The sequence below is a fragment of the Tenebrio molitor genome, chromosome 4 (assembly GCF_963966145.1).
Source record: "Tenebrio molitor chromosome 4, icTenMoli1.1, whole genome shotgun sequence".
In the NCBI taxonomy this organism is placed as follows: domain Eukaryota; kingdom Metazoa; phylum Arthropoda; class Insecta; order Coleoptera; family Tenebrionidae; genus Tenebrio; species Tenebrio molitor.
Window position 1 is genome coordinate 10,214,560 of NC_091049.1, and position 14,497 is coordinate 10,229,056.

Genomic DNA, 14,497 nt, shown 5'->3' on the forward strand with positions numbered 1-14,497 from the left:
AAAGAAAACATGAACTTACTGTACTCAATCTTAACTCCAGAATCATGTCTAAACATATTTTTCCGCATTTTTATTCTTTAGAAGCGCCCGTACAGTGACGTCCTCATCGGCGAAAATTGGCTCTTTCTCGGAAACATTTTCGCAATGCTTTTTTAATGTAATGAACAGGCCGGTTATTATACAGCAGGTCGTGACTGCGATAAAGCAAGGATAGATCGAAATTGTCGTCAGACGCCGACGGGTTTCTCGCTACGGATTTTCACATAGCACATGATCCGAACATGCACGATGTACTCGTATATTATTTTGGGACAAGCGGCAGTGCTGCGCATGCCTACGGGACTTTTAAATTGGTTAATATTCTATCCTTTACAAATTTCTTAACATCTCTCTCGAGTGTCCGATCTGGTATAAGTAATCTGTGCTTATGTGTCAGAAATACCACTGTCAAACAGACACAAATTGACATAAATTGACAAATTAAATTTTTAGTTCACATTAGGTCAAATTTCATTTCCCGTTTTTTTTTTAAGCCAACTGTACAAACATCATAATAGAAATGACAAATTATTATCGGAAATTTTTGTATTGTAAAACAAATACAGTGTGGTGATAAAGTAAGGAACAAAATTTATAACTAACACCTAAATGCTTATGTTTTTTTTAGAATTGGTCAACTAATATGGCCCATTTGTCACCAAAGTCATTGTCATGGGCTAGCATTCCAGTGGTTAGCGCTGAATTTGCGTCTACAACACAACTTTATTCAATTCTTCTAACCGTCCAAATCAAAATTGGCACCATTTTTTTCCTTTCGCTTTGCTTTAGCAATAAAATGTCCCAATTGAAACTCATAAAACAAGCGTTTTCTATTTGAACTCTTACAATTAGAAGTTGTTTCACATGATATATCAATTATTAAAAATAATTGACATTTAACAAGTGACATTTAAAAGAATAATATAATGTTTGCGAATTTCGTTGCTAAGCTAATAATTATCACATATTATTTTTTATTCGATTTTGTCGTTTAAAAAGTGATTTAGTACCACCTAAAACAAGAGACAAAGGTTGAGTCAATTTAAAAGTCAACTAGGTACTTCACAAAGTTGACTTTTTCGAATGGAAATATCTAATTTGAATAAAAGTACATAATGAATACTTTTCGTAAAATGTTACCTCAATGTTTAATGTAATTTAAAAGGATTGGTTGTTTTAAGGTTCAGACAACAGCTACTGCACATTCAAATCCAGCACGGTTACATAACCGACTGTTCATGTTGTTTTTATTTTAACAACCAAACAACATTTACGGTTTCACCAGAAACAATGGAAAAGATGATGTAAAAATTCCGAAAGACAAAACAACTACAACACTGCCAATTATTCTATTAATATTAATTCGTCGGCATGCGTTCCATCTTCAATATTTCTTTCTCTATCCAAACCGGAAATGTTCATACAAAACAATCTCATCATCCCAAAAAGTAATGTTCACGCACAATCGGCAAAAATGTTGCAAAACTTAATGTTATCAAACCGCCATACCCTTCGTTCATGACAGATCAAGAATGGTGAACAATTGGGAACATAAACTCTTAGACAAATAATCGCTGGGATCTTACAACCCGTATAAAGTAAGTACATAGTTTAATCTTAACATCCGGAAGATTAGTAAAGTATTTCGGGTATGTTAAAACGCAGACCGGCAGACATTTACGTAAATCCATTTACTTTCTTTAATAAAAAAGAGCAAATGGAGTAGCAGTGTAACTAACGTAGTGAGGCAATTAAATTAATTAACAGAACAATAATTGCGCTGTTATTTTTCTAACTTATTAATTAACTGATTTAAAGGTTAAACAAGGTTAAGAAATAACCAAAATTATCAGCACAAATTCGTTTCCATTAATTAACTCATGCAAGTAACCTTGAAATGAAACAATTTCGCTTTTACCGATTTACGTAACTGTACATGTATTTAAAACTGAAATTCGGAAGAGATCCTATTAACACTTCGCAAACGATACGCTGCAGTTGAAAATCATTAATGAAAATTTCTCTTTAAAAGTCACTGATCTGGCCTTGACGTTAACACACAAGTCACGTTTCTAGGTACACTTTGAAGGTACGATGACGGACACATGGCATGTCTTGAATTAAAAAATGTTTAATTACCCCTTTGCGGCTCATTTAAGTTAAACAAACACGTTTCTGATGAATTGTAATTTGTCATCCAAAAATGAAAGTTTTTGCGGACTGGTCATTCAAAAAAAAATGGCGGCGGGTGCTGACATTTCGCAAATATGTGTCAAAATCGTGTACCGGTTTCGGCTTGAACTGTTTGGGTCTGTTGCTGTTTGGTAGTAACACAGTTACGCGTACACAGGCAATCCTTCACAATCTGTGCACGTTCTTTTGTTATCATTTGTGATACTCACTTGTTCAGCTGCTGACGGTAACTTATCTAAAATCGCTTGCGCCGCTTTGTTGTTCCTGAAGGTTAATGCCGTAGCGAAAGGACTCAAACCGGACTTGTCTCTGAGGCTCAAGTCGATTTCAGGCACGCTCAACAACAACGAGATTATTTCCGGATGTTGATTCTCGATTGCTATGTGAAGGGGAGTCTTGTTATCGGCGTCTCTGCTGTTCACGTTCGCTCGATGCTCGACTAATGTCTTGAAAAAGGAATTTCGAATTACTCAAAAAAAAATGAAACAAAAATCGGCCGGGTCTCGGTCATGAAATGGACGACTTACCCGGACGACCGTTTCCAAGCCCCACTGACAACACAGGTGCAGGGGTGAAGCTCTGTCCCTGGCCTCGTCACCTCCTTCGCCGTTGGGGCCCGGCATCCTGGGCGAATCCAGGTCACATCTCGACTGTATCAGGAAAATGGCGGCTGTCTCCTTGTTTTCGTCAATGGCCCTAAGTTAGTTACACAAATTTGATACTCATTTATTGGAAATAATTCGATAAAATCGTGAAGGAATCTCGTGACTGGATGGACGATCGTAGGGCATACGATAAATAGTTTTGACATTGGCCCTTTTAGCCACAGAAATATGTTTTTCGAATTTGCGTTTCTAATAGGTCTATTATTGTATTCAAGTTGGAGTCGTTTATGGCTATCTATTAAAGCACTCGTGGTTTAATAGATCTCTAAGAAATTTTTTAGCAATATTTCAGTGTATTATTGTCATTTACACCAAAAATCTTCCAATGTTAACGTTCAAACTCTACTTTTTAACATCTGTTTCAGATGTAGTTGCATCCGTTACCTTGAATTACCAATTAATACAAAATTCATAGAATTTGAATGTTTAATTTTTTTATTTAAAAATTAAAAAAAGGGTGCAATTTCTAAAAAATAACATAAAAAACTCGTTTTATAAGGGCATTGGCGCACTCGTCCCATAGAAAACTCCCCTACGGCTCGTTTTCTACACCTGGGACTCGTGCGCCAAATCAACCCTTATAAAACTTGTTCTTTAATATACTATGTATTACATAATTATACATCTAGAATTAACAGAAGAGACTAAAACTGCGAACAAATTCAAGTTATGTTTATTTTTATGCGTTAAATCTTCTGTATACAATGCGAATCATGCAAATATTCTTACATTTGGATTAACATGTGTGTATTAGTTAACGGAGAATGTTGTTATCATTATTAAGTTGTTCCGAAAAGAATTAACAAAAAAATTAATGCAGCTTCAAAAAAGGAAGAATGATTGATGGTGAAGTGAGTCCGACGACAAAGACCGTCGCGGTTAACCTCAGACCGTTAATGACAATATAATCGAAGCTGATTCATGTAAAATAATTTGATAGATTACTTAAAAATGCCAAGTAATAGTTCAAAAACATATTGGGGAGTAAATTATGAGCTGCCAAATGGTCAACACATTTGTCAAATAGTCAAGCAGATAATGATTTGAAGTTCAAAAGAATGAAATATCTTGGAAGATTTATTATTATTACCTCAGACAAGTCAACTTTTTAAAATGTTAAAATGAAAGGTAGGTACGTGGCAACCAAACTTCAAACAACAAAATTCCTGGTATGATAGCCCTAGTGATTGAGAAATTCCCGATAATTTTATGTTGGTGATCACGAGTGTATCCTGTTGTAAAAATTCCCGACTGCGTGGCAGGAGAGAAATTAACAGCAGACACGAGTGGGTCACTAACAAAATTATCGAGAATTTCTCAGTCACGAGGGCAATTCGATAAGAGTATTCACCGAATGATCGCTGCAATTTAAATTTAGGCCAAATTAAAATTATCAACTCATATTTAACACTGCGTCACACGGGTTGGGTCTGTGGGACTCAGACCATGTAAAAATATGCTATATTTTCGTTATGTCTTAAGTAATTCAATTGGGCTCATCAGTACCTTCTCAACTTTTGGTGTATTTTAGTCTTTAGGTACGAATTAAATAAAATAATTCCGGAGCCGTTTTTTTGTCAGGAGGGCATTTGGATCTGTGAGACCCAACCTGTGTACTCGCGTAACTTTTTATTTTTTATTTTTGAAAAAACAAAATAACAACTAACAAAGAAAATAACAAATAATAAACACAAGACATTGACCACTAATAAAAACGAAGCATTCGAGAATCAGCAAATCGCTTGATTGGACTTCCGAAATAACAGCACCCGGATCAACTTGCAAATAGTCTAGGACCCTACTATAAATAATGGGAAGATCGTAAAACAAAATATTTTTGTAAATTTTGCAAAGCTAAGTTATGTTTAGAACACACTGTTGCCTTTTTTATATTCCAAGGATAATTTGGGCAATGATTTTTGAACCTGTCGAATTTCTGTATTGTATCTAATGAACAATATAACAGTAACCGAACTTAAAACCATTATCTAATTTGCAAAAAAAAAATTATTCAATTTTGGGTCTCTCAGACCCAACCCGTGTGTTCGTGTAACTGTCAAGCACCCGTGTAACGCAGGGTTATAATAACTATTGGCAGAATTCAATATTATTCGTTAATAAATCAATAAACGCATTTGTATCGGGTGTTCATTTAAATTAATTTATCCTCAAAGTTGGCGTTGAAGAGTCAATTGTGAACGCACAACTCGTCAGTCTGCGGAGTAAAAACACAAACAACGTAAAAACTGAGGTTGGATTTAAAAACCTCATTCATGCTGTGTACTCCGTGGTGCGTTCACAATCGATTCTTCAACGTCTACTTTGAGGATAAATTTAAATGTACACCCGATATAATTAACTGTTCTAGAAATTTTGCGCGAATATGTTTCAAAGAGAGTGAGTTCTTTTAATGACAAGAATACATTTGCTTTGCAAAACTTGTTGATTTCTCTTGTTTGTAGTACAATTTGCGAATTTTTCATTTTATGTATGTATAAAAAGAAGCAAAAGAAACAAACGTTTCTTCACATATTTATGGATACTAGAGGTCGCCCAGCGGTCGAAATTCGACCGTTTTTATTAAATTTTTCAGTTTGAACGTTACTGAAATTTTTTTTATCAAAGAGTATAGACTCCAGCCGTTTACTGAGGATACATTAGGTGGGGGAAACCTGCGCGGTCCAAATATTCCAGTGCCGTAGAAAAACCAGTGCGTCCCATAGAAGTGGTTTATATAAAAACATGTATAGTTAAACAATTTATATTAAGTTTGATGCACAATTAAATATTGTATTCGTTGCTAGTGATTTAAAAACGGGTGATATAAATAATCGTCGTCTGCGCCGATAATAACAAGTCGTGCCATTCGATGTGAAATGGCCACCAGAGGCACTTGGATCGCGAATGAATGCAAACTGTAATACCTACGAAAGGTTCTCAACTAGAATAAATGTCGATCGTCAATTCGTCATTGATTGCCAAAATAACGTAACTACAATAAGAACTTCAATCATAATCGGTGCAAATCATTTTGTGATATTAATTTGTGTTCGCGAGAAACAGCTAGACATGGGAAGGGTTCGAAACTCGAATAAATATCAACCGTTAATCAGTCATTGATTGTCAAAATAACAAATACACTAAGAACTTCAATCACAATCAGTGCAAAATCAATTTGTGTTCGCTAGAAACAGCTAGACATTTAAATCTTGACAATTCGAATAAATTTTTCCTTCTGTAATTTCTGTAATACTATTACAGTTTCCCATAACGCGCGAGGTGGTGACATCTACCGATATTTTGCCGGCAAATGCCAAACACCCTTATTTCCTAATGATGGACTGGTCGAACAAAATAGCGTTGTTGCGCATCCCCACCGAATGTATCCTCACTAAACGGCTGGAGTCTACCTCTATAATTATCGCATAAAATTTTTTTGAATTTTGTTCTATTACGTCAGCTTTGAGCGTTTGCAAATACGTCATTATGCATTTTCGAGTTACATATTTGAAAAATACGAACGATAGGAAAAATGAGGTATAGTTTAGTTATGCCATATTTTAAAACAATAACATGTTTTTTGACAATTCCTTGGGTTTTTTATTGCTATACTGGGCAGGTTGCTGCGACGTACAATTGAAATTGCAATTTTTTCGAATGTTTGTCTTTGAGACTTATTTATTGTCATCGCAAAAAATGCAGCTATAATTGGAAATTGACTTCTTTGAAAATTAAATGATAAAATAGTAGCTAAATATGTCAAATTTATACGTGGAATCAAAATTCTCTTATTGCGTTCGGTTCCAGTTAAAACTTCGTAATCAATATGCTATTGCTATTGATTGCTATATATAAATAATATATTAATATATAGATTATTGAACATAACATGTAAATAAATAATTACGTAAGTTTAGCAATATGGGACCACTCTTAGCCAAATTCGTTTCTTTTTTTTTTGTTCGACAGTGTTAGAATTTGGGAATTTTCTCCTGTGTGAACGGATTTTGATAAATATCACAAATTCAATTGGCAAAACGAAACGCCAAGCTAATTTTAAAGATTTTAAGCGATTTGGAGCCTTTAACCGGCTCGTCAAACAAAAAAACGTTGTATTCAACTCGTTCGTGTGGAAATTGGGCCATTTTTGGCACTCGTGGGCCTTTAAAAAGCTCGTTTCACTCGCGTTTTAAACTGGCCCACTCATGCCAGAAAAAGCCCAATTTACACACGAACTCGTTAAATAAACTACTATTAATGCACTTTTGAATGTTTGGAAAACACATTTGCGACCATTTTACAAATTCTTAACGACGCTTTTATAGCACCTATTCGTAGAACTTGCTTTCTCGATATCTTTTTGTTATTCTGAAAACTGTCGTACGACTTCTTCCTTCATTTACAAAGCGTTTCACGGTGAATTTTGTATCACCTATTGCAATGACATTACAGTAATGAATAATTCACTTCGTAAAACACTCGATTTCTTTACGTGTCATTTTTAAATGCGACGGTTGGTCATAAAAGTGTCATCGTCATGGACAACTAACTTTTAAAAAAATCTTCTGAATAATGTTGCGAAGTTACTACTCAGGAGGGTGTTAGGTAGACGACAGTTCAATTTACCTACACTGATTAGGATTACAGGGCATAGTTATTTAGTATCTATACCATTCACTGTCAATCTATAAACAACTATTTCAAAGACGAAAGTCCATTATTGATAATGGTACTGATTAGAGATTCAAAAAAACAGTTTTCGAGAACCGTCCAATTTACATTCGCCAGGTAAACATGCAAAACCTTGACACCGCTCAACCAGGAACCGGTGTTCTTGTTTGGTTCGTGATACTTTTGCAAGAGCGTTGTTAATTACTCGGGTTTGAACCGATTGCAACATGAGATTGATTATATTTGATGATTTTATTCCAAGTTGGCACATTGATAAATACATTTGTTGATCGTTTACACTAAAGCAACGCCATTCGTTTTAACGAGTGATCAACTATTTCGCAAATAATTTTTTCTACAGGGTCATTATAAATGATTGTACCATCGTAGTTGGCGTTGAAAACCCACACAAATTTTGGATGTGCCGCCAGCTTCGCAACCGTAGAGTTCCCGCGAAAATTTAATGTTATGCAACACAACATACTAAAAGCTCAGATTGCTAGTTTAATATTTTACAATTAAGGAATCAAAGTAGTTTCATTTAAAAGTCAAAATGACATTTTGTTCTTTATGTAAGGTATATTCGTATACGAAGAAATATTGGATGAAATCAACGTTAGACAAAAAAGATATTTGGATATCTTTGAGACTAAACATTGTGCAGGTTGAACAGCAGTTTTATGGCACTCACCAAAAATGAGAATCATGTCTGTTTTTTCATCGTTTGAATACATGATAAAATCGTGTAAAACGGACATTTTTTTTATGACTATAAAATGATTCTTCTTATAACCTTACATAGAGAACAAACACGTTTAAACATAGTAGAGTAAGGCCGGTCTGAGATATGACATTTGGTGGGGGAAATCTGCGCTGACAAAATATTCCAGTCACAGTTGCAATCAGCTAATCATTAATTTGTTGAACACCCCTATTTTGCGAAGGATGGACTCGTCCGACTATTTTCCATCTATGCACACCCCCACCAAATGTCATATCTCAGCGCGGCCTTACTCTATCTAACAATCTGAGCTTTTGGTATTTTGTGTTGCATAACATTAAATTTTCGCTGGAACTCTACGGTGAATAACCCTGTATTATGAAGCTTGCGGCACATTCAACTAAGCCACCAACGCCTACTACGGTGGTATCTACAATCATTTATAATGCCTCTGTACTTTGGTATCATAAGTGAGACAAACTCACAAAGGAACTTTTTGTGAAACTGTTTTTGGGTTTTTACGTATTACGTTGGTATTGCTGCTGGCCGGCGTCCGGCATCTCTAGCGAGCTCTTGTTAACAATTAAAACATTTGACATCAATTTCACAGAAATGCCACCATAACTCATGCCACACAAAAATCCCTATATTATTTCATAATTAGATTTTTGAGTTTTTATCAAATTATGTAGTGCGACCCATGTACAAAAAATAGTATATTATACTTGTTTTATAAAAGGCACTGTGACACTCGTTCTGTTGGAGCACTCCTTACTGCGTTCGTCGTGCCACAATCAAGCGTCTTATGAAACTCGTACAATAATGTACAGTTACGGCCATGGAATTTCGTCAGTTATTTTACTGTCAATTTGAAAAAAACTTGTGTAATCTAAGCTTTATTGTCATTACGACTGACATTCAAAAATTTTGTGGCAGAAATTCTGTCACGCACAATAAAAATCAAAATGCCACCAGTAACGTTTTTGACATCCATGTCAAAAATTCCAACGTGGGGTTAGAAAAAATATACAGTGAGCGGCAAAAGTATGGAATAAATTCCATAAAAATTAAACAAAATATTTTTCAAAAAAATGTTTGGACAGGTCAATTTTAGTTTATAAAAATACATGTTTTAGTACCAAAGAAAATTCCAAGCAGTTATGTTATGACGTCATCGATAGTTTTTTTAAATGGAAACCCCCTATTTTTTTTCTTGATTCTGATAGCCCTTTTAATTGTCTAAATGACATCAATGACGTCATAACTCGAAAACAAATGACCCCTTGGAATTTTGTTTTGTATTAAAATATGTATTTTTATAAACTAAAATTCACCTGGCGAAAGATTTTTTTGAAAACAATTTTGTTTAATTTTTAATGAATTTATTCCATACTTTTGCCGCTCACTGTATATAGTCGTTTCAATTTAGTAATTTTGAATTTCCTAATTTGGCAATTTACCTTAACGGGGCAAATTGATAAATTCAAATTATTTCCGACAAATCAAAGAAAATATGTGGTCTGATTCGGATTCCCACGATAACTTAGTTTAACCATGTTGAAGATTGAGTTATATTGTTTGTTGTTGATGTTTCACGAAATATAAATTTTCTTTTACCATAACCTAGATTTCTTGTTTAACATTTTTTTAATTAGAATTTGCTTATACTCTAAATTCTGGTTATGAATTTGTGTGTACAATCTGCAACAACATATTAAAAATGACAGTGACAGCACGGATGTCGTTGAAAACGACTATAAAACCTGTTTTACAGCTAGTGTCAGTCATAAACGTACTAAATACTTTTTACAATTCTTAAAGCAGCAATGAAATATTTTCATTGTACACATACAAAGGGAAACTCTGACTCTAAATGTTCTTTCTACTCATTCCACGATGGTGCAACAATATCTTCATCATTCAAGTTCATTAAATTTGAGAAATGTCCCAAGCCATCTTCAGTTTCCCGTTATGCATTCTTGCGTTTATTTATCAACATGTTTGTCTATAATCACGTAATATGCGTTTCCTAATATGTCATTTTCTGCAACTGTGTCATTCTTTGTCTCGCTACGCTAAACATTTTTGTTCAATAACTGCACATCTTTGAGTTGACACTGATAATAAGAGAAGATTATACAACTTCTCGACAATCATTTAATTTCCAGGAATGAGCAGAACACGGAACGAATTTAACAAATTTGTTGTGTTGCTAAATTCGTGCTTGCAGACCAGAGTATCCACCAGACATGTTGCCGGCATTGTCATTGGCCTCTGATGTAATTTTTGACATTTAACTATACCTCTTGGAGGATCTATAAAATCGCAAACTACATGTCAATCACCTTATGTCCCATATTTGTAATACATTTTGTAAAGTATTCAATAATTGCAGTACCATTACCAAGAATATATTGAATAATAAAAGCTAATAGCGGTAGCTGCTGATAAAATAAATACTAAAAATATTGTGACTGTAAAAACATAATAAACATGAGAATCGCCCTCAAATGTCACATGATTTATATTGACAAATCACAACTCCGAATTGTTTGAATAGCAACCAATCACAATTTAATTAAGCGGAAATTGTCCGATATAATTTACCTAGGGAAAAGTTTTTCGGGCGATTCTCTTCCAAATATGACTCGGGACAGATATATATCGCCAGAAATTTTTTCTTGCAGTCCAACACTCGTGTTTGTCGCTCAAAATTACCCTCGGGCTGGCACCCTCGTGTAATTTTGTCGCTACAAACTGTACATCGTGGGTAAAATGAAAAATTTTAAATATTTACCTGGATTTTTTACCTTCGCTTTCTTGATTTTTCTTTTAAATTGTTGGAATTGTCTTTTTATTAAACTATACCTTCTGTTTATTTTTTTTATTGTTACAGATTACAGAAGATGTCATATTGGCTTACTTTTCAAAATCAAAAACGCTAAAATGTTATTCCATATTAAGAACAATACTGGTGATTTAGGAAAATTAGTTTTTATAATATTGTACGATTAACATTAATAAACAAGTTGAGAGGTTTTGATAAATATCATTACAAATGTCTAGGAAGCCGATTTCAAGTTGACTTGCGACGGTCGCACTTGTCATGGTAACGGCGCAAAATTCGAACTTTAAGAAAGATGACGCATATTGGTAATTAACGTGCGCTTGCACTATTTGCGACCGTAACTTGAAATCGGGCTCTAAGGAGAGAATATCATTATCTCGACCCTAAAACAAGGGAAAAATTTCAAAAATATATATTTTAGCCCCTTTGCTCGCGTTTACGTTATGACTTCGGTATTACCGTTACTAGAAATTAAGTTACTCGCCGCTAATCGCAAGGAGACTTTTTCACCAAACTCCGCGGTTGTCAAAACTAGTTATCTTAAAACTGATGTTGATAAACCTTCGCTATTGACAAGGGACTGCTATCTTTATTGGTAACTCACCTGTGAAGAAGAGTCTGACGGCACCCGTCCGGTCCCGGTCCCCAACAATCCGTATCCGCCCCATGCCTCACCAAAATACTCGCTATGTCGTCCTGACCGGAATCTAGGGCTGCCCACAAGGGACAATTATCCAGTCGATCCGGCGCCGACATGTCCACACCTCTGATACAGAGGGCATCGACGACTTCGCCAAGACGACAATGGATGGCTAGTTGAAGAGGCGTTTCCGATTCGGAAGTCCTTTAAAAACACAAACGTAGATCAAAATGTTTGCCCGAAAATTTTTAAAAACCAATACAAATTTTTTAATATTGTAATGGCCCGAATAGGTTCGGTAAAGTAAGAATTTTAATTTTTCGATGATTTCAACAAAACGTAACCATTTATTGGGGGAGAAGAATTTGTTAGTTGTAAATTTTTATGTTTCTCAATGTCTGTCGGCACAATTTAAGTGAAGTGTCTTCAATCGTTTTATTTAAATAACTCTTCCAACGGTACGACTCTCGTAGATCTTTAATTAAATAAAAATACGTAACACAATAGGTACAACGTAATGTATCTGTCACAATAGTGTTAATGGTAATGTTAATGTTAGCCAGAATGTTAATCTTCAGAACATTGGTGAAACGTTCAACCGTTCACAATAATGGTGATGGTGATGTTAATGTTAGAAACGATGTTAAGAGATCCAGAAAATGTCTGGTTCTTTAACATCTTCGTTAACATCTACCAATCACCATCGAGAATTTCACGCAAGCGCAGGCGCAGTGACAGTTCACACCACGTTGACAGCTGTAAGAGTAACATTCCGTTAACATTACTGTGAACACTGGACTACTAACATCACCATTGCCATCTCCACTAACATTATAACATTACCACTAACATTAACACTATTGTGACAGACCCACTACAACATTAACATTATTGTGACAGACCCATAAGATCGGTTTTTCTTTTCTCACAATTTTTTGTTTGGTTTTTTCCGAAAAAATAGATACCATCCGAGGAGGAAATGAGAAGAAAAATTCCCAAATAAAACCCACCAATCGGGAAACTCACTTGGCATTGATGTCGGCTCCGTTGTCCAACAGAAACAATGCAGTTCTGGCATCTTCCTTCAAAATAGCTTGATGCAAAAGAGTGAAATCCTTCCCATTCCTGACGTTCACGTCGGCATTGCCCTTGATCAAAACCGGAACCAGCTCGTTATACCCCTCGCTCAACGCCAAACTTATCGGAGTTTCTCCGTTAATATCCCTCGCGTTGAAATTAGCCCCGCTTTCGGCCCTCTCGATGAACACTTCGATGCAAGCAACAGCATTGTGCTTGACCGCACAGTGCAACGCCGACTGTCTCAACTCGTTGGTCAACAAATTGGGATTCGCCCCCAACTCCAACAACTTGTCCACGACTTTCGGCGAGTTTTTCCCGCAAGCGATGTGCAGCGCCGTTTCGCCTTCGCTGTTCACGTGATTGATATTTGACAAGTGATCGCAGAGGAAAACGGCGGCGTTCGAGGCGCCCTCTTCGATCAGGATCTGGAGGAGGCTGTCGCAATTTGCACTGTACAAGATTCCGGTTTGTACGCCTTTCGTGATCAAACTCGAAGCGTAACAGTTTTCCGAATCGTCACCCGATTCGTATTTGAGGAGGGCATAGTAGAGGGGTACATGCTCATCCACTGTTTTGAGATTGACGTCGAGACTCGGTTGTTGGAGGAGCAGATCGAAGATCGAGCGGTTGTCGGCTTGGATGGCTATGTGGAGTGCTGTGCTGCAAAACGGGATGAATTGTAAAGTTTGTCTAAACATAAGTGAATTTTATGGTTTTAACATCTAAAGTACTTTATGAGGGATTTTAGGGTTGTTCACGACAAATCCATCACAACAGAATATTTAGCTACCCTGTCGTAAATTTTGCAACGCGTGCCTGTCTTTGTTAAACGAAAAGCTGCAGATTCGGTTATTCCCACTTTTACAACATCCCTCATAAAGTACTTTAGTTGTTAAAACCGTAAAATTCACTTATGTTTAGACAAACTTTACTTATTTTATGAAAAACAATGCTTCACAACCTTTTCAAACCCAACACCCAACCATTGCGCCCGTTAATCGCTCATAATATGCAATAAAATTTTACGACCTACAACGAAATTGAGCAAACAGTATTATTATTATTTTTGTGTGCTGTTTCTCTCTGCAAGAGTTATCTCTCTCGCACTCACATCATCGCCCCCACACCGTTCATAACGATTTCCCGGATACAACGCTCTTTTTTCCCGGCCCCGGTCCCAGTGAGGATTTTTCAAATGAAAGTTTATTCGTTGTAACGCTCCGATTTCCCGTTTATAACGCTCCGATGGAAGGTGTAAAATTACGTAACTTAAAACCAGGAAAGAAACAACACGTACCATGCAGGGATTCTGTGAAAATAAATGTCTAGAAATTTTCTCTCTCTCTCTTACAAAATGTTTCCACGAATTTTCCACTTGTGCGCAGTACTTTTTCTCCCTCGCTCCTGTTAACATCGTATAAAATGTCACGAAAATCATTTTCAATAAAAGAAAAAAATGAATTAATAAAAGAGTGTGATCGATCTGCATTGAATCAAAAAGATTTTGCTGCATCCAAGAACATAAGTGCGTCCACTTTACGTACGATATTAAAAAAAAGAAGTGAATTTGTTTCAACACGTGAAGGAACCGGCCGTAAAAAAATACGATCCGCGAAATATGAAGAGTTGGAAACTATTTT

General features: G+C 35.8%; 1 protein-coding gene across 1 annotated transcript in view; it reads right to left on the bottom strand.

The window, feature by feature from the left end:
* Window positions 1–14,497, bottom strand: part of LOC138129506 (rabankyrin-5) — a 35,488-nt gene that overhangs the window by 7,306 nt on the left and 13,685 nt on the right. The window contains exons 4-7 of the mRNA XM_069045803.1: window positions 12,804–13,517; window positions 11,742–11,981; window positions 2,760–2,928; window positions 2,442–2,678 (exon numbers count right to left, since the gene is read on the bottom strand). Coding sequence (XP_068901904.1) covers window positions 2,442–2,678; window positions 2,760–2,928; window positions 11,742–11,981; window positions 12,804–13,517 — 1,360 coding nt within the window. The remainder of the gene's footprint in view (window positions 1–2,441; window positions 2,679–2,759; window positions 2,929–11,741; window positions 11,982–12,803; window positions 13,518–14,497) is intronic.